Source organism: Meleagris gallopavo, chromosome 1, assembly GCF_905368555.1.
Source record: "Meleagris gallopavo chromosome 1, MGAL_WU_HG_1.1, whole genome shotgun sequence".
NCBI classification, from domain to species: domain Eukaryota; kingdom Metazoa; phylum Chordata; class Aves; order Galliformes; family Phasianidae; genus Meleagris; species Meleagris gallopavo.
In genome coordinates, this window is record NC_139404.1 from 46,815,539 (window position 1) to 46,837,545 (window position 22,007).

The following is a 22,007-nucleotide window of genomic DNA, read 5'->3' on the forward strand; positions in this document are numbered from 1 at the left end:
TTATCTGTGACAAATGTGACAAATTTGAGAATGCTAGGTGTGAAAGAATTTCCAGCATTGCAGAAGTGTTTCAGAACTGGTGAGAATGGAATAGGTTTTCAAGCATAAGGTCATGTTATTGTTGCTTGTAGCATTATTGTTGTCCTAAAAACAGATCATTTTAATAAGAACTGGTCACTACTTGTGTAGGTTAGTGTCTTTTCCATACGATGAGACATTCTGGTACACGCAGATATTCAGAAGAGAAGAACCTATTACTGCCAAGTTTTAGTCTATAAATCAGAAAGCTGTCATTTAATAAACTGTATGGTACTTACCTTTCTACTATGGTCCTGTGTGACCTGTGTGGTTTTTGAAGGAGTGGAAGATAATTCCTCTTATAGGCCAGTACAGCAGTAAACCATGACTTTGTATTTATTAGTTTAAATATCTGTTAGTGTAGTTATTCTGTTATCTGCAGAACAGCAGCAGTAAAGATGTTTACATTTTTCATTTTCTTAGAAAATTCATGTTTTTTTAATTTTCTTTCCTCCTTTTTTATTTTTTCTTTATGAAAGCTTTTATAACTTCATTTTTAAATGTGGCAGTTTTTGTACCTTTATACCTTAGTTGTTCTGTGTTGTTCTCTTGTGTCTAACAGTACTAATTCTTATTCCTGACAGGTATAAGTTTATCTATTCATGGGGCTGAAAAGCGTATGCAAATCTGTCAGCGGAAGACAGCAGCAAGCTACCCAGTGTCACAGCGCCCACCTGTGGTTGGGCACCCTTCATTATCACAGGTCAGCAGGTCAATAAGCATGGAAGCCTCATCAGCTGGATCAAGTAATCCAACAGCCTCTGGTGGAAAAGCAAAAACCCACCAGCCAGGTAACAGATTTGATGCGGCACTTTTTCAGTTACATTTCTTGCATGGTATGTCATTGTGTTGTGAAGCTGGCATCAGTTGCATTAGATCACACGTGCACGAAGATCAGTCTGTTGATCATCAGAGCTATAGATTGATGTTTTGTGTATGTTTTCTATGTTTTTGATAGTTCCAAATTGCACTGGGAATAGCAAGAGTTGGGACAGCTGAAAATAGGGAATGAAAACATAGGTTTAAACCATTAAAAAAAACAACCATAAACAAATCTATAGTGGTATCCAAATTGTTAATGCAGAAAGAAAATTGAATTATTGTTTTTGTATACTGCAACCTTTCTATACACTTAATTTTAGCCATGAGCTGATGGCAATGCTGTAAAGACTACAGGCATCCCTATGGAACTCTATATTTGACGCTAACATTGGTTTTGAACTAAAGATGTGACACAATGTGGAGTGCAGACCAAAATCATTCTGCCAGAATGAAAACAAATCTCTAAATCTGAAGGACATTTTGCAAACTGTGTTAACTGGTTAGCAAAATGAAACTTTTTAAAAGAAACCTGATTCTCTTGGGTACTATCAAATTCTTACTGACATCATGAATTCATTCCTTGTTATGTTAACTACCAGAACTATTTCAGAAGTATCTTTTTTTTAGAATAGAGTAGTGCATTTGTGCTGGCCATGTTCAGTTTTTCAAAGTGAAAATTAAACTCATAATTTCTATCCTGAGTATAGTGAATTATGATTGCCCATGAGGTCCGTTTTGCAGATTTTATATTGAAGGGTTTTGATAATCTTCCACCATTGCTGCCCAGGAAAGGAGATGATGCACTCTGTAGCAGAAGGTGGGGTGCCATGGGACAGAGTCCATTTGTATGAGACAGACTGCTCTGCCTGCAAACCCTCAGTATGCTTCCATTACCTTGCAGACCTGGGGCATTCCTTAATTTTTGTACAAATTGAAAGTTTAGATTATTTTGATTTGCTATGTAGCTCTATTTCCATGAGTTTCACATACCTATACTATTCAGACTCAATAACCTTTGTCAACATGGTTTAATTAAGAATTTGCGGTGACTCATAACCATTTTCTTTGTTTATTTCTGTTCTTCTATTCACTTGTTTGTCTTATTTTTTTTAGCTTCTGTGTTTTGTCTTTGAGGTACAGAAACTACTACTGCATATGTTATTGCTGCTCAATATATATTACAAAGACTGCAGCATGGAAAATATCAATTAAAAAAGACAGCACCACAGCTTGTGAAACAAGCGTATTGTTCATGCACAATAGGTTATGCTAATCACATTAATTTTGAGCTGCTACACGTTCTACACATATATGTCAATAGATATGGCCTGTGCATTAGCACTAAATAATGCATAAGCAACATATGCTGCCTTTTGATTGAGAAAAAGATCCCTTTTTATGTAGACCGCAGAGGTTTCCTAAAATGGAGCTCATTAGTGAGCATCATTTGGATGATGCTTCTCTGAGGAATTCAGCTTTCAGTACAGTCATATGAGATTAGTTTTGTCAATCATATCCTGCACTTTAGACAATAAAAGCATCCATAACCTTCAGAGAACATGCTCAGTGGCTCAGTTCAAGGAGGCGTTTTCTATCATGAGCTTCACTGAAGTTAACAGCAGTTAGTAGGACCTAGAGCCTTGAGGGCTGCAGACTTTTAAAAGTAGGTTTTATGGCAGGAATCCTATCTTATACAACTTACAATGTCATTATTTCATCTGAAATTATTTGAATCCGATTGTTTATTTCTGTTTAAGAATACTAAATTTTTCTGTGTCTGATTTGAATTACAACCGTTAAAGCTGTGTTCAAGTAGACTGTTAGAAAGATTATGATTGGTCAGTAAGAGTAATAAATAGAACTATTAGGAGGGAAAAAAAAAAAAACACAACTGAAATCATACGTTATTAGTTTCTATTCAGCAAGAAATTATCAGCTCTAACTACATAAATAATTTTCCTAGTATGCTAGTTGGCCAATGGCAGTACCTTATGAAATGCTGTACATTATAAATAGTTTGGTATTTCAGAGTGATGATTATTCTGACATATATAAATTACCCAGGTAAAATAGCTTACATTGTCAATGGCAAGGAAACACCTACTGGTTTCTGGAATGATGATGGAAGGCTAGTGTGGTCATTGGGGTCCAGTGACAATATTTTTTGTTAGTCTCTTGGCTTTTAACATGAATACTACCTCATATAGAAGTCGTAATCTTTAAAGGAAGATGTATGTTGCTTTTGGCATTCTTTTCTTGATTTTTGAATTCTTATTTTCATTTCTTATTCAATTGCACAATTTTTATTTATGCATGTAATTGTTGGTCATGAAATAAGAAAGAAGTAGTGACGTTGGCTGCAGAACAATGGACTCTAGGAGGCAAGAACAAATGTGCAGATCTTGAAACTATTGCAATCAAAATTAAAGCAAAAGAGGAAATATATGTTTTATGAGCTTAGTCACAATATAATGAACTTTGAATCATCAAGGAAGCTAGAACTGAGCCCTATAAAACTGATAATTTAATGTACAAAAGATATCCTTTTCTCATCATAAAATGTGCACATACTTGTATGTATTCAGTGTTCTTCAGAATATCTGTGTTAGTTAGATATGATTTGTTGGTTCAATCACATTCTCTGTTCTTTGCTGACAGGCAGGGCGTATGGCATACATCTCCCTCAGATTAAAAGAATAAATTCCTGCAAATAATTCTGCCATAAAGCTCTGTCATGCAAATATTTCTTGGCAGAAAATGCACATTAGGCATGGGAGTAACTGATGTCAACTCACCTGAAAATTTACGATCCCTTTGGCAGCAGTGCTGTTATCTTGCTTGTATAACGTTCTTAAGGACACAGCCTTTTTCAGTGTTTTCTGGTGGGTGTATATGAGAACTTTCTCTCATATGGAATGAAGCATAGAAAAACCAAGCAGATTTCAAATAAGTTTAACATTCCCTTCATTAATCTTATTTGTGCATTACAAAAAATGGAATGCTCACAAGAAATGGCCCTATGCAATGGTACGTTGATTAATGTCAAAAAAAACCATCTCTGGGTACTTAACTTTTCTTTTTATTTACAGCCTTTATTCAATAGAATGCAAGTTCAGTGCACCAAATAAAATTTCTCCTGCACCTGTACTTCAGGTGTTAAGTGGAAATTCTCTTCTGAACACAGGGAGAGTTCTTTCTCCTGACTGTTGGTGACCGGAGCCTCTGCAAAGCTGCTAAAGGGGAGAGCAGTTGGCTGCAATTGCAGTGGGGACCTTTTGTTCCTGGGCTGAATGACAGGTCCTCAGATGGTCATTATGGGCTACTTTGAGTTTAAAGATTGAACTAGATAGTGCATGATGCGGAGACTGAAATCTTCTGTCACTTTGCTTAGTCATTCAGCCCAATTCATTCATTGCTTTCCTTTTCTTAGGGCAGAAGCCATTTATTCAAAAACACCTGCTCCTAATGAAAAAAAACCTAGAAGATAAAGGATATTTTTCAATGCTCTCTCTTTTATTTATTTATTTATTTATTTTAATTGGTTTAGGCTCGAATTTCATTCCTCCTGGGTTTCGGTTTGTGCTGTACCTGACACACAAAAGTACTGGGATCTGTGCATACCCTCAATAAGGAACTTCAAAACTAATATTAGTAATTTTAAGTGGTGTCTTTGAGGGTGTTCTATTTCTCTGGCAAAGTATGTATTTTTAAACTCATCTCTTTTCAAATACTTCATTTTTTTCCCTTCCTGCTTTGATCAGCTTCCTGTTTGCTGTTGTAAAATGATCTTTCATTCACTCTTGCAATCAATTATATATGGTTACTTTAAAATCAGTGCAGCTCATCCTCCAATTTCAGCTCTCAGAGCTGCTGTTAGTTTACGTCATGCAGTTAGCTCACAAAAGCTGCAAAATGCCAGTCTCTCTGCATGTTCTCAATCATTTCACCCTTATAGGGTGAAGTGTAACGTCTGGAATGAAACTGGTAGATGTGACTTTGCACCAAATAGGGAATACTGCTGATCTCAAGAAAAGGTTACAGTGTCCGAAGACTGGTGTACCATAATTGTCTTAAAACAATGAAGAATATTTTTGACATTACTAATTTTGCTGAAGAAAACAGACAATAGATTTAAATAAAACACAAATAAATAAAATGTTTCTGGGAAATTAGAGATCCATTTTATTAAAACAAAGAGTTTATCATCTAGGAAGCAGTCAAGGAGACTTTGACTAATTAGTCAGTATGTTCCTGTAATGCTTGGCTAATGATTTTTCTTAGATATAGTTCTAACTTAAGTAGGACTTGGTATTACATAAGCCTCTATTTCAAATGTAAAATATGCTTCATATATCCCAGGGAAAGATTTTTGGCTGTCGAAAGATGGAACAAACTAAATTCTGCTTTAACAGAAATGTTTTTAAGGTCAGAACATTAATTTGTCTGTAACATAGCTGCTCAGTGATAATTTCCTCAAAAGGTTTCATGCCATCCAAAGGACAGCAAGACCTCTTCCCCAAGCCCAGTGCTTCATTCTTTAGACCTTTCTGTATCTACTTACTTGAGCAAGTAGATTAGTATAATAGAATAGGGCAGAGCAGGATAGTTCACTTGGTCCTTCAAAGATCAACAAGCCCAACTGCCTACTAAGTGCATCTATGTATCAGAACTCCACAAAAAATTCCTACTACTGCAGGGTACAGATGTGGCAAGCCTAAAAATGATTGTGTGAAACAAAACATCACAGCTTACAGCAGGCATAAGGGTAGCGGCAAAGCAAAGGTAGCCTCATCTTTGATCTGCTCCAAAAAAGGAACAAATTCCCTTTGGGACCTGCAGACTATTGCCCTTCTCTGTGCTACAAGTGACTGAACATCTCAGGAAGCAGATGTGTTGTCTGCATGCTGGATAACACCATGAAGGCACGATGTTTGGTAGGTACATTCTTGGACTACACAGTTCTAGACCATGCTGTGCTTCAGACATTTCTGAGATCTCCATTATTGATATCATTCAGGGTGTTTACTATAGCAAAAGGAGATAGCACCGTGCTTATTACTTTATTTAGGCCTAACCTTATGAGAATACTTAGCATAGAAAAGGGTTTTAGCATCTGTTATACTACAGCATGAAGAAGTAGTCTGAACTTCAAGGAAACTGGAAGCTCTTTAAGGATCAATGAAAGCTCACATACTTTAAAGACCCTTTAGGCTGCCAGGATGCCTGAAAATGATGACCCTTGGGGTTCAGATGCTCTCCTACTGCTTGCAAAAGAGTCTGTGCTTAACGCTAATTACTGAAAATAGTCCATTGTCAGCAGTCTGTCTGCTCTTGGTAATTTCAGGAGATCACAGAGCTTTATAAGAAGGATTCACTGCACCAGGTTTAGGAACAGAGTTCCTGCTGTTTGCAAGTACCCTCAAAGGCACTGGGAGATGTTGGCAGACATTAAACTTCCACTCCAGAAGTCTCTAAACTTGTGCAAGCTGGAAGAGACAGCCTAGAAACAGATATGTGTAAAATAGGGTCATCAAGAAACATTTAGTTATTGTACTAAAGGACATGATTTAGTTGGGAAACATTGGTGGTAGGAAGACAGTTGGACTGGATGATCTTGAAGGTCTTTTCCAACCTTGGTGGTTCTATGATTCTATGATATGTCCATACACTGTTTATACTCCCTTTGTGTAAGCATCTGCTGTCAGAAATAGGATCCTGTGCTGGATCCAACTCTATTCTACCATCCTGTATTTAGGAGAAACATTTTCATATTCCTATGCTATATTCATTTCTCAGCAGTCCCAGGACAGCTGAAGTTCACAAAATGTTTTAGCTACCAATGCCTTTTGAGTGAATGAATGGGAAGGATGTATTTAGACTGTGAAGTCAAGGTCATATCAAGGGTATGATATGAGTCTATGTATAATTGATTGTTGCATTAAACTCCGCCTTGGAGAGAAGCTGAATATCTTGACATTTCATGTTGTAATGAAGTAAATCTTTGGTGCACTAAAGGTGTCTATCAATTAGGTCATGCCTCTTACACCCATGTGGCCAGCTTTTCTGATTGTCTCACCAGTATACTACTGACTTCAGAGCTGGGCAAACTCTTTGCAGTGAACGGCTCATTCAGCCATTTCTCCCTCTTCCTTTCCTTGATTGCCTGCTAACAACTCGTGATATTGCTAAAGAGATAAACTGAAGGATTTATCATTCACAAGTAATTAGATTTTTCAAACATAGACAAATGTTTGAACATATGTGATAGTGATCTTTGATAACTATGTCTTTGTATGCGCACTTGCAGTGTAAAAAGAAAGCAGCAGAACGAAAACATAATCATTCCTACTGCCATTTTAATACAAATGCGAGTAAGATGAAATGAGCTGAGCTGTTCAGTTCATTTAGATCTCAGACTTCTTTCTAGATTCTCATTTGCAACATGCAACTATATAGCATTATCTGTCTCTTCTTTGTTGCACACAATGGTTTGTGCCATTTTTAGATTGTCTCTCATGGATTCCTATGCCATGTATTGTGGCAACTGAAAAGATTAGATTTGTTCTCAGTAGAACATACTTTGGTTTCTTGTCTCTTTGTGTTATTGGTGAAAAGAAGTGCTTCTAGGGGGGGTAGTTTATAGGCTCATTGTGCAATAATGCTCCTCTATACTGATTGTGTAAGGGTTTGCACAAGGGCCATGTGCCACCAGGCAATCGAGAATACTAGCCATAGAAATATGTGACATGGTATTCTGGTGGATTCTGGGTGGGCATTTCAGTCCTTTCAGCTTTCAAAACATTCAGTCATATATAAGAGAATAGTTGGAGAATAGTGATGGATGTTGTGTCCTTTTGCACAACAGTTCAATGATTTGGCTGCATGTACATATGGAAGACCTGGATCATCAGCTCTCCTGAACTGTTGTCCAGTTTGTACTTGCTGCTTAGGAGATTCCTTCTTCTTGATGGTAAGTGCTGACTGTTGGAATTGATAGTCCCCATGTAAAAGGCACATTATGGGCAGTGGAAATTGTCAAAATGCAAGAATTGAAGGCTGAAGGCTAGCAGGATTCTGTCCCCATAACCTGGTGTTCAGGCTGCTTTGTCAGGAGAGATTTTAAAGATGTGGGTTTGTACCAAGGGCTATCCATCCATTTTTTCTATGATTGTCTGTTTAAAAGGCACAGGCAGCATGAGAGAGACAGAAAGAGGAAGTATGCAGATAACCCACTTCTTTGTAGTTAATTGGGTGAGGGGGTTTTTCAGCTTCTGACTTCACCTAAAGTATAACATAGGGCAGAACCAACACCATACGTTTAAAAAATATTTAAGACTGTGAAAATATGGTAGAATTAGGTGGTTAGAAATTCTGTGTTCGCTATTGCTGCTTCTGACGGATAAGAAGAGAGTTTGTGTTAACCTAATAAGGTGTATTATTATTCCTTACAGTGTATCGCAATGTAAAGGGAAACTAGTTTGCAGTTGCCTTTCAAAAATAATTCTGGTGTTGTTAGTAGGATACGCTTGACATGACCATGTACAGAGACAGCTATGACATAAGTTCTTCATGCTAAATAATGATTTGGGTTTTAAAATTCTTTTTCCTTGCGTTATATAGACTTTCCTATGTAAAATGAAGTAACCATATATATTCACTCCACTACCTTTCAAACCACAGTTAAAACAAATGGGGCATTCTTTTTTGTTCACACTCAGCTTTTGATTCTCACAGTAACATGCAGTCATGCTATTTTATCCATAATCAGTGGGAAAACTATTAAAAGAAATGGTGAGAGATTTTATTAGCTATACTGACCACTGACAAAATATACTATTTTTTTAACATGACCAGTAAGTCAGTTAAGCCTATCAGGAGATACATTCAAGTCCCTAAGTATTTGTGGATGTATATGACAGTCTACCAGGTCATTTTAAAAGGTCTGAAGATACCCAAATTTTTCAGTCTTTGAAACATTGTGTTTTAATGCTCTTAGGATGGAGTGCTCTGATTTAAATAAGAAGTCTTTAAAGCCTCTTTCAATGTGCATTATTATCTGGTATTCTTGCAGAACTATGTTTTGTAGATGTAAGAAGCAAATCCTGTGGCCTACACACGTAAAAATAAGTACCTCAAATTAGAGAAAACTGTATAAATAGCAAAATGGACCTTTAAGATACTCTCAGTTTGCCAATACAGTTACATTTGTGCTGGCATTACCTAGTTGCCTCTTCAGAAACATGCTTTGAAGCTACAAATTTACCTCTGCAGAAATTTCTAGAGCTGTAGACAAAACAGTTGTTTGCACTTGCTGATTGATTGGAATTGAGGGAAGACAGAGAAGAAAGACTGCAATTTCAGCAGGCAACTGAGTTAAATATTTCTGTTCTTACCAATGGACAGAGCCGAAGTAGTAAAATTCTTCAAGTAACCTGACTGCCTTGTTGAGTTACAACAATTACCTCCATTCAAAATTATTGAATAAATATGAACACCTCCTTGTAGTTTGGGAAAGGAATCATTTTCTCCATCCAACTTATTTGCACGTCCTCTATTTTGGTGCCAGACACTGAAACTCTACATTTTTCTGCACATGCGACTGCGTATGCTCAGTTTCAGGCCACAGCGTGAGAGTGTCTGTGTGCAAACATAATGTGCGCATCACAGTGTAAAATGTGCAGGCTTTGAAAGTATGGCTCCAGGTATTTACTGTAGGAAAAAAAAAAGAAAAAAAAAGTGTTGTGGTTTTTTTGTTTGTTTTTGTTTTTGAAGCCCAAGTCTGAAATGCTGCTTTTGCTAATTGAGTAATACTAGGTAATACGCTAGGTAATACAAGGCTCTCATCTAGCAAAATACCTCAATATGTTCTTGATTTTAAGTAGATGCAAAATCTCCGTCACTGCAGTGGGAAACCTTGTTTAACATTAACATCATATTAACTAGCTTGCTACTTAACTTGCTTGTCTGAAACACAATTTTAATAAAATTCCAGTTTAGAAGAAGTCTTCTCATCCAGCCTGTAAAAAATGAAATGCTTTTTCAAAAATCTCATGTTTCTTTTTAAACTTAATTAGTAGAGATCCTCCAAAATAGATAAAGGAGAAAGTGTCCTATTTATTCACTACCTGGAAGAGCACACCAGAGTAAATGCTATAAGATAATTTAAAATGCAACTTTGGGTGAGCTAAAGCATCTGAATAAATGGAGAAAAGTCTTGTATCGACTTTTTAATAGTATCACTTAAATTTTGATAAATTTAACAGTTACTTCACTTTTATCCATATTTGCTTATTTCTCATGTTTCCATGGGTCTTTTCCTGACGTTTCTCATGGGCAGTATTTCTTAGAGTGTAGTCAGTGGGACCTAACACCAATAAAGCACAAATGAGCAGCTGTTAGTGGAAGAAAGAAGTGCTTAAGCCAACCAAAAGCAACAGCAACACCAGATAGTTTTTTATTTGTTGTACTGGAGAACACTGGTAAGATAAAGGATGCAGGAGAGTGACCTGTCCAAACACCTGCTCATCTAAAACCTTTGTCCATCCGTAAATCAGGAATCACTGAGTTGGCCATTCCATGACTTATCACATAGGGGTTGTTTGTCTCTGGAAAAAAAAAAAAAAAAAATGCAGCATTCCTTCTGCAGAGTGGCAGAGGAAAGGGAGGTGGGTAGAAGCAACTGTACCCTGTTTCAACTCTGTTTGTTGACACCATGAAGATCATGTGAGAAGAAAATATTCCTGTAACTACTTATGTAGAAGCTATGTTGTTGGCAGATGCATTTCTTTTTCTCCTTGTGTTGGTGGAGGCATGTTTGTGAATAGCCATGTATTAAATCACAGAGGACCGGTGGAAGATTGTGCATGTGGTTTTGAGTGAAATCAGACTGGCCGATATTGTTGGCCTGATTTGTTTGTCCTGAGCTCAGATCTTAAGGCTACTATATTTCAGAGAAGTATACGAGACTATCATTTGTATTTTACATGTATCAGTATTGTCAGTATTTTGCTCCAGCGAGGGTTCAAACAGAAGAGACAGGTTGATGGATCTGAGTTTTTAACAGGAAAATGAATGGTATCACTGACAAAACTGTGCATTACTTACTTTTCTACTTTTGTCCTATTGCCTATATGCCTTTCTGAGCTGCAGTATTTTTCCTTAGTTTCTTGTATTGTCCTCTGGGGCAGAGCCTAGGCTGCCATCTCTGAGGCCATCTGCAGATTTCCCCATACTGCTATTCTATGAATACTCAGCTGTCTCACTTAAGAAATTCTTTTTGTTCTACATCATTAAATACTGATTCCTGCTGCTATTATGATAGATCACTTTACAGGAATCTATAAGGGGAGCTGACTCTGATTTAACAGTGGAACAAAAGAATATTCTAGGGCAAGAGTGAGATGGTTTGAATTTATAATATTTTAGCATTGACAAATAAAAGACTGAAAATGTTGAATGCTCATTTTGAGGTTTATATTTTCATAAGGTGAAGTAGGGTGTATTTTAGAGTTGAGTAATTTGGTGTGCAGGAATAGAATTTGTAACACTTATCCAGGCAGTAGTCTCTTGGGGACAACTGACAGATGGTCCCTCCCCATTCTATGACTATAGTAAAGTAGGAAATTCAGAAGACTGGCTTGTTATAGGCAGGATGCAGAAGAAAGAAAAAGGTTTCCATAAAAGGCTTGAGTGGTAGCCACTAGTGAAGGCATAGAAATGGCCTAAATGACCTGGCACTTTTTATTCTGAAGTCCTTCCTAACGTGGCTCTAAGCTCCCTGCAGTTATCTGCTAACTCTGTGTAAGAGTTATTTAATAAAAAATGACTATGTGGAACAGGTTGCCCAGAGGAGGTGGTGGATGCCTTGTCCCTGCAGACATCCAAGGTCAGGCTGGAGGGTCTCTGAGCACCCTGATCTAGATGTAGGTGTTCCTGTTCATTGCAGGGGAGTTGGACCAGATGACCTTTAAGATCTTTTCTGACTGAAGCAATTCTATGCTTCTGTGGTAGCTCCCTCCATTTCTGGCTGCATGGGAGCACCTTGTAGCCAGGAGTTTAAGCCCATATACCCAATACTTTTTCCTATCTTGATATGTGGTAATACTTGCTTACATGGAGAGTGTGTTTTGAAAAATTCCTGCTTTCTTTGCTCATGTTGAAAGAACACTGAAACTTGATAGAGGGACAAATCTCATGCCTATTCACATGTGCAAACGGATTTGAAAATATCACATCGGCCTATGTTTTTAATTTTCCGTAATGCTTTTAAAAGGACAACATAACATTTAAACTGATAGAATTACATGCCAGTGAGACCTCCTTTGAAATAGACTGCAGTACTAGAGTGCTCCCTAGACCACAACACACCACTCTGCCATGTGAGACCCTATGGTGTCCTGTGGCTGAAACATGCTGTCCATGCTCTTTTTATCCTAATGGTTGTTTCTCGTCTTAAGCTTTTATTTGTCTTTTTTTGTGTGTCTGTGTGGTTTTTTTTAGCCTAGCCATTTTGGTAGTGCTGTGTCATTTGCAACAAAATGTTTTGTCTGTCTTTGTATTTTGGAGTTGATTTTGTAGATGGCGTGGTGAGGAGATGCTCATGGCATGGCAGCACATAATCACCTGAATAAGGAACTCACCAGTGGTGACTCTACATCATTCCTTGTAGCAGAGCCTGTTGTTTCATTCTACTTAGCTTTATATCAATTCTGGCTATATCAAAAGCTACCTGAAGAAAAATTGGTTCTGCTAGGGGGAAAAAAATAGGTAGCATTATTCCATGTGTATGTTCCCACACCAGAAAGCCTCTTGGCTGGATTTTCTACTTCACTCTCACAAACCCCATCAATCTCTTCAATTTCTTCAGAAGGAAGAGAGGATTTGCAGGTTAACCGTTTGGAAACACAAATATGGATAAAACCAGATGCACAGAAGACAGATGTGGACTTTTCAGAAATTCTTAATGCTATAGAAGAAAGTAAGTTATTACTTGGATGTAAAATCAATTAGATGGTCAAATAAATCAATTGAGATATATTGAAATTATAACTACAAATATTACTACATACAAATTAACAAACTGAATGATAAGTAAATACTTGTCACAAAAATCTGTGAAAAAGTTCAGTGAGCTATTGAAAGCCACTCAGATATATTTTACTGAAATTTGGATTATTATGTACATAAGGATTCCAGCAGTACGTATTTCCTATGCAGAAACAATGAGAACTATTGAGTCATGTTACTTTAATCCATTCTTGACATTCTTAAATACCTCTGTGAATGAATTATTATTATCATATATATCCTTCAGTCTGAGACCTAAGATTGGATTTGAGTTCCATGTTTTTACAGAGTACTGGAGTATATTCATATTTTTGCACAAGATAAATTTTGGGATCAGAAGTAATGAGCTTTTCATGACAACTGAACTCCTGCTTATCTAGGGAAGGAAGACAGACAAGGGGGAATGATTTCAAACCGAAAAGGGGGAGTTTAGGTTAGCTGTCCAGGGGAAAATTTTCACTCAGAGGGTGGTGAGGTACTGGCACAGGCTGCTCAGAGAGATTGTGAATGCCCAATCCCTGGAGGTGTTCAAGGCCAGGTTGGATGGGGCCCTGGGCAACCTGAGCTGGTACTTGATTTAGTGGCTGGCAATGCTTGCCTACTGCAGGGGGAATGGAAGAAAAATATTTTTAAAGTCCCTTCCAACCCAAGCCATTCTATGATTCTATAATCTTAGTATGTGGAACACCTCTTTTTACAGGTAGTATATTTGTGAAGTGATCGATCCATCCTTCTCAAATGCAATTGCAGGATAATCTTAAGACTTATGTTAGAAAAAACACTAGTCTTTTTAACAAAGGCTGAAGACCCCCTCACCCACCCCAAAGATTGATGCAACTCTGGAATCTAAATAAATCTGGAATTTCAGTGAGAATTTTCCATAATATGTTGAAAAATCTTGTGCTGGCCAAGGATCAAAGCACATGGTATGGTGACATTGATAGCTGGCTTTCCGTTTCCCTTTTTTCCAATTTTAAACTTTGAATTTTGCATAGCAACTTTCTAAAGCTACTTAATAAAGCTAATAGCTTTCTAAAGCTAATAGCAAACTTACATTATTAATTGCTATAAGACATAAAAGAATGAATCTGCACTATAGTTTTCTTCATAAGAATCAGTAGCCATATAGTGGTAAGATCAAGTCCCGTTATCAGTTTGGAGATGGAAGGGAAACTCAGTTTGAAAAATGACAGTAGTGATAATTTGATAATGAATCACCTGATTATTTAAATTGTATTTTTAGAGTGAATTCTATGTTTTGTAAACTAAAAATTTTTCCCATCAGGAACGCCACTAATTTGCCATAGCGCAGATAGAGGCCTGGGACGTGTTGTGGTTGTGGACTGGAGTGGCTGAAAAAATACTATAATCTTTCGGTGTCTGAATATACAAGATAGATAAAAAAAGATAAACAGATTCTCAGGGAAGTTACTATATTTGTATACAAGAAATTGTTATCTTCTCCATGTCAGGCATGAGGGTGATTTAATTGAAACAATTAGATGCCAAGATTAGAATTATTAGCTGTGTTTTTCCAAACTGAATTCTTCCTATATGGCCACATCTCAACTTCTCTTGGTACTATGTCATACTTTAATGGTATACTCTCTGATTCAAGAGGGCACAGATTTACTTACATCCTCAAATGTTAAGCTTTTAGATAAAACCTCCAGTTACTTTTAAAAGTATGCTGTCTTTCTGTGGTGATAAAAACAGGATTCATCTAATTCAAACGCAGAGGTTTGCAATGAAGATATCAACATCTCAGTGTTTAAGTGCCTTTTATAGTTAGTGAAAGTAACAAGGATGTCTAGATCTCAATTTGTCTCAATCTGAAGTAGGTGGCTAATACACATTAGGTGACCCACGACTTTAAAGTGACTATTTTTCTCTGTTACCTGCAAACGGAATTTAGGAAGATAAGCTAACTTAAATCAGTACTACAGCTTAGACACAAAATTCTGCACTGTGGATACGTACATTTAAGTGAATTTTACCCTATGTAAAGCAAGTATTTGGAAGTGATTCTTGGATATAATATGAATTGAAGTAAGCTTCAAAATTGTTTTAGCAATTTGAATGTCATTTCAAAACTAAAAAGCATCACACAGACAGTCTTCTAAGAATTACCATTTTGATTTAAAGATGATTTTAGAGCCATTTGAAAAGGATGTGACTTTTACAGCCTTGGAGACAATGTTTTTTCTTTATCCAGAACAGACACAATTGCCTCTAGGAAATTAACCTCTATAACATTCAGACACATTCTTTTCTGGAAAGATATTTTGTAAAGTCTTGCTACATGTCCAATGGAATGTCTTATAAACTGCAGTCCTGTGAACAGCAAACAATTACGTTAAAATAAACTTAAATATTATTTCAAAGGTGGTTGCTTGGAATAGTGATTGTTATTTTTGCTTGCAGGTGTTGTTAGCATTGAATGAAAATTTTAAAAGGCTAATGATTTACTTTTAATAACGATATTTTTTACCATAAGTTTCCTGAGCATTTTACTTTTCAGGAGCCATGTTGTGTAAATTTAGGTAGCTAGTAACTCCTTCCATTTGGAAAACTCTAAATGTAATTATTCAGGAGTAGAGGTTTGTTGTTGTTATTGTTTTATAAATGATTAATTACTTAAAACAAACAGTTTGTTCTGAAGCTCTTTTTTTTTTCTGCCCTCCTGATTCTTTCTTAGACTGAGAATGAAGATAGTTATTGTATTATGTGTATATATTTCATGTGAATATACTGATATTATAAAAGAACTAAAAGTCACTTCTAATGCTTCAAAGCTAAATTCTGTGTTTGACTACCACAATTCATGCTTGAGTCTTAAACATGCATTTCCAAAATTTTCTCCTAAGTGTTTCACAGTTTCCTCTTGACAGCAGTGTATTCAGAAATTATCAGTAGTGTACAACAGGCAGTCAAGAAACAATCATTACTTATCTTAAAGTGGCTATAAGTATGCACTATAAAGTAGAGGATTGCACTGGGTGTAAAACTGCCAAAGGGGATGATGCACCTGTTCTGCACCCTGGGTCAAGGTCAGACTGTGGGCCTGCAGGTGGACAGGTGGCATGGCTGAGCAGGGCAGGGCTGTGGGGAGCTGGAGCCCAGCCCTGATGTGGCCTGGCTTGGACAGGGGCTGATGGGCCTCGGGGGATGTGGGGACATGAGGCTGCAGCAGGTGGGGGAGCCCTGGGGGTCTGGCCAAGGGTAGACATGCGTAGAGGTGCCCTGACAAAAGCTGGCAAAGGCTTTCATGGTTTTTTCCTAGTTATTATTCTAAGAAGTTGGATGTCTTACCGAAAAGTGGTAAATAGTTCTGTTTAAAAAAAAAAAAGAAGTTCTGATTTCAAAGCTCTTTTCATGAATTCCTGTGATTTGGTTCTTTCCACTGCCATTGCAGTAAAATCAAAACTAAAATATCTCTTGCTTTCCAGTTTGCATTGACTCCTGCCAGGTTTAATAAAAATAAATAAATAATTTGATTGTCTCATTTTTCCTCCTACTCTGGAAATCAGAAATCTGTGATTTTCTTGAGACAGGGGAACAGATCACTGCATAGTTACAGAATTCAGCATTTCAAAAAGTTCTGGGCTGCAGTAGCTCTAACATTCCCTCCTTGCAGAAATATTTGTATCCGCCAGGCTCTCTGTCTGCTTGTATATAAAAATCCAACAGAAAGATGCAAAAAAATAACCTGTAGATGCAGGAGTCTTGTTTTTTCCTACTCAAGCTTTGCAATTCTCTGCAAAATAGGTGTTTTGTACTCAAGTTTTTTATTAGGAACTATTTTCCAATACTGGGAATTTTAAAATTAACCATTTTCACTATCATCTTCATGTAAAAAGACTCTACACATATTATAAACATTGCTGTGAATAATTTTTAAAGAAATTCACTCTTCAGTGCTACCTGATAGGCCTAAAAGTCTCTAAAGAGTACCTTCTGCAATATTGATTTATAACTTGCATTCCCCAAAGCTAAAGTATACTTGGTGGCAAAGTGTGACAATCAGTAATAAAGCTGTTAATTAACAGAAACATCATCTCTGACCATACTTCCATCTTGCTCCAATAATTCATAGAGTCAACTTTCAGTTTTGAATGAAAGTTATTATTTTTAGGCACCTTGAATTTTGAGTGTCTGTCTTCAGGAGGATAAGGGTGTAACTTTTGAGTGCTCTCTTCCAGAGAGGCTTGTGGAACCATTGAGATTTCTTGCTTAGAAATTCCTAGAGTTGCTTAGAATTTCCTAGAGTTCAGTTTCCAAAATATGTGATTCTGCTACATTTGTGTTGAAATGATTTGTATTCACACATTTTTTTAATTTAAGGGATTCTGAATTTTCAACTTACTGATTTTTATTTTTTTTCCCCACAAAGTGGAACATGAGGGGGGGAAATGAACATGCATAATGAAGCTAATCTAAAACCATAGGAGGGAGTTCTTGATATCTCCTGTAGCAATGTACGTGCTGCTCTGCATTGCTGTAAAATTTCATTGCCTAAAAAGATATCACCATATACCAGTGCCAGTCTGCTTCTCAAATGAATGGTCAAAAGCATATAAATAATAAAATTATTAGATATCATTCTGTTAGGATCATTTGATGATATATGTATTTATCATTGTCTGAAGGGAAGAGAGAAAGTGGAACTCTGATTATGCCTTTAGCATCAGTGTAGGAGTGAGTGCTCTTATTCATTGCAGTAGAATAGCCGAGTTAGGTAAAGCCAACAGAAGAGTTGCACTGGAAGTATCATCATCATTGCTGAAGCAAATAAGACTTGTGAGTTTTTAAATAATTTACTGACATTTGTGGCACAATATTTTATTAAATAATATTGTTTATTATCCAATGAGATTTGGGGTAGGGAAATGTTCTTAGCAAATGTTTCAGTCCCATGTTTAGTACCAGTGAGTGAAATAATAGGAGTATATCTTCAAAAATAAAAACAGCAAGGCATCTGAAGTATAAAGATCTCCACGTTATCACCAGTAGCATAACTTTCTGTGACTGGAAGAGGGTCACAGACAAGGTAGTTCAGAACATCTCTTCACTATTTATCCTGTTTGTTGAAGCTTCCAATGAACAATTACCTGTGTACTATTGATAGTAGCAGTTTTCCATTGCTGGCAGTCCAGACAGGTCCTTGTAGCTAGTTTCACTAACCAGCTGAGGTTTGCAGTTTCCACAATTTATAGTCCCTACTGAGTTGGGCTGAATTTTAAAATAACCTTGAAATGAGATTTTGAGTTCCTCACAAAACCTGAAAATAATCCAGCAATTCTCTGTTTGAAACTTCCAAACATATCTGTCCTCTTTCACACCAGTTTGTGCATCTCAGACACCCACTTAAAAACATCTGTTTTGCAAGTCCAAGCATTATTGGCACTCCAGGAAAGAGCAATTCTAGTATCTCAAAAGTCTCATCAGTTATACCAGGGCAGTGGCAGGAAAAGCAGCGTTAGGATAACATGCAAGCAAAATTACTTTCATTTCTTCATCTTTCACTGCTCCTGTCTGCAACAGATATACATCTCTCATAATCCTCTGAGAACTTCCCTATTTGATTATATTTGTGGGTTCATTTTTCTCACATAGTTGTTTTCAGACTATGCTGAGGTGTTGATCATGTACTTTTTGGAGGTGCATTTCTGGATTTCATTTCAGTGAAGCTTCAAATCATTTCATATGTTTTCTTGTTCCAGTAGTTCTGTATGTTGAGTATTCTTCTCATTTGAACATTTGTGCAAAAACTGGTAGTGATCTACATCTAGATTATTATCTTATGAGATAGAATATTCAACTCCAAAATTGCTAAACTTGAAGATTAGTATGTTATCCTAAAAACATTTAATCTGGCACAAGATTTCTCGTTATACTGCCTAGATGGAGAATACACTCATAAAAGTGTTAGAAATTCTGAATTTCAATTAAAAATTACAGTGTTCGTGTTAGTTTATTAGGTTTGTATCTAGTGTGGATTATTTGGATGTGTATACCTTTCTGTTGCTGCTGAAATTCTTAGTAGCCTCATAAGCTAAAGTACTGTGATGTAAAACACAAGGTATGTTGTCAACATTGTCCTTATTGTGTGTATGCAAATGAAGAACGCTTGAAGCTTTCAATAGGGTCTTCTTTTTTTTTTTTTTTTTTTTTTTTAATCTACCCACAGTTGTAATAACAGACTTTAGATACTATGAAAGGCAAGTGCAAAAGGGCAGCAGTGCTCACAATGGACAGTAATATAATAATATATGTAAACTGTAGCATAGATGCATGTTCAGGACATGAAGAAATCTTTCCCTGGATTGTGAGAGTAAAGAACAGGTAATCTACAGAGTCTGTTGCATTGAAGATTTAAAGAAAAAAGATTTCTTAAACTAGTTCATAGCCCACTGAAGTAGGGAAGGGTGGAAAGGAGGTCACAAAGCACTTACGATGGCTGGGGAACAGTTAATGTCCTTTAATTTCTGGCAGCTATGCACTCTCTCCGCAGTGGAGGAATGTGTTTTTACATCTGCAGCCAGGAGTTAAAAATGGAGTAAAGTTGCCATTAGCAATTAGAGATTTTTGTCTGTTACCTGTTAATGTAAATTCACATCAACGGTAATGACAACTGCCTGTCACAAACTTAGGGGAACAGCAGAGAAGCAAAAGGGCCAGGGGTATACTGTACAACAAAAAAATGTGTCCAAAAAGTCAGATTAACAAAACAATGAGGAATGGTGGACTAGATAAATTTCTGCCAGGAATGAGTCAGGAGAAGAGGCTCAGCAGCTGCCTTCTGAGGCCTCTTCCAAGACAACTCTGCTGTCATAATTCTGGGTTTTGCCTATGAAACATGAGGCTGGAGAGGTGAATGAAACCTCTGCACAGCTGAGGCTTGATCCTCAACAAAGATATCTTTCTTCTCCCCACATGCAGCTCTTCACCATCCTTTCACCCAAAATCTGCAGCCTTGGAGTGCAGTGATAGACCCGGCTGGCTGCAGCCTACCTGCCCATGTCTCCCATTCCCACGTGTTCTGTCCAGCAGCCCCTCAGTCTCTGAAGCCAATGGCCTTTATGTGGTACTGTAGAAGTGCAAAGAAACTCTGCCTACAGCTTCCCATTGTCTTCTGACTCTAACCTTGAGTACAGTGCCAGCATTTAATGCGTTCAAAGTCTTCCAATGCTTTTATTTTAATTACTATAAAATTATCATGACACAACATTGCATAAAAGTTGGAAGAAGTTAAACTCAGTTACTCAAGTTGTTGTATTCAGTCACACATGGTGTGAGCTGACTGCTCCATGGGGGCTCCCCATTGGATTGTCCCATGGCAGCGCCAATAGCCAGGGCCCACCCCACCACTCAGGTGGGAGCAGAGCAGTCAGGAGCCTTGGGACAACTGCAACCCCATGCATTGGGCACCTCTCTGGGGATGGGCTGAGGCCAGGCCAGGACTTTAGCCTGCAGATTGGGGATTAAGATTAGGCCCAGTGAGGGGCATCAGTGTCAGACATGGACATGGGGTGGGCAAGCAGGGCTACCCAGAACACTGTCTGGGGCCTCTCCCCATGTACACCAATGTCTTGGACCTGAGACCCAGTGACAGGCCTCCAAAACAGGGGAATGTGATCCAGGACCTTATATCCCCTTGATTTTTATCAAGTTGGATTTAATGTAGCATGACTGAAGGCTGGGCAGTCAGTAGATCTGAATATGTTAGCATTATATATATCAAAAGATGCCAAATTTTGTGAAAGTTATGATTAGCCAGGCTCATATATTCAGTGTCTTTCAAGTAGCAGTACTTATTTGAGATCTTCTGCCACAGGTCTGTACAATTTCTAACTTGATATTTTGTGCAATAGTTTAAAAATACCTTCCTCATTGAAAGCAATTTTTTGTGGCTGTGATAAAGAAAGCAATCCTTTAAGCCACTTGTCCCAAGAGAATCCAAGGAAATGGCTAACAAATGTTTTATTGTGACAGATAATTACTTATTTAAGATCAGAGAGATATTATGATATCCTAAATCTTCACCACTGCTCATCAGGAGATTTTAAACTTAACATCATAGATACACCAGAACTAAAAAGCGGGATAATTGATAATGTGTTACACTCATCTTCATTTGGCTCGAATGTATTTGAACATATGTTTTTATCTTTGTTTTTTAGTAGCTAAGGATGTCAACATTTTTTTTGATGAGCTAGAAGGTGTGAACAGCCCTTCCAAAGATGATGATTCCCTGCTTCACCATGGTAACTTGACCAGTACTTCTGACGATGCCAGCAGGTTGGAAGTGGTGGGAGAGGTAAGAAGACAGAAAATTATTAAAATAATGTTCACTATAAAAAGGAAATAAATGTGATTTCATTCAAAATCTCATTTTCATCCCTTAAATTAATCCATCTGGAGTATGGATGAAGAAGAAGTACTTATAAATCTCATAAAGGTACTAGTTGTCAGATACACAACAATTTCTAATCAAGTAAAGAGCAGGACAGACTTGATGATGCATAATGTTGATACATAGAACATACCAAAGAGGAATCATTGTTCAGCACATAGTCCCTTTTAAATTACGTCGTAATACAGGCAAAGCACTGTAGGCTCAAGCATGAAAATTTGGGCCTTTCTGTGTCTGAAGGGAATGTCATACCCTTTAACTGTTCTAACTGCCTATGAATGCTATGCCTACCTCAGGGAGTGAGGAGACAATGGACTCATCCCTGGCTCTAAGACCTCCTTTCACCTGCTTAGGGGAAGTGACCACATCCAGACTACTTGCTTGGAGTGGTTACCTCCCAACTGTGCCTGAGGATTTTTGGCAAAGTGCTGATCAGCACAGATCAGAACTGGAAGGAACCATGCTAACAACTAAGACGAATGGAAGACCATAGGATATTATTTAAGCCTCTGTCCCATGTCTTTTGTTTAGTATCTTAGAAGGCATAGTTACAGACAATGACTTTTTCAGGAGGTTATGTAGGTAAAATAGATTGTACCAAAAGTAATGCATCCTATTTATTTCC

The 22,007-nt window shown here is 37.3% G+C and overlaps 1 protein-coding gene across 2 annotated transcripts in view; it reads left to right on the plus strand.

Annotated features, from left to right (window-relative positions):
- The first annotated feature begins 406 nt into the window (after nt 1-406).
- Nucleotides 407-22,007, plus strand: part of ANO4 (anoctamin 4) — a 116,985-nt gene continuing 95,384 nt past the window's right edge. The window contains exons 1-3 of one of the 2 annotated variants that reach the window (XM_085223916.1): nt 663-869; nt 12,767-12,877; nt 21,150-21,286. In XM_085223916.1, the coding sequence (XP_085080042.1) occupies nt 698-869; nt 12,767-12,877; nt 21,150-21,286 (420 nt within the window). In that variant the 5' untranslated portion in view covers nt 663-697. Of the gene's footprint in view, nt 870-12,766; nt 12,878-21,149; nt 21,287-22,007 lie in introns of both variants that reach the window. The other variant, XM_085223913.1, reaches the window with a different exon arrangement.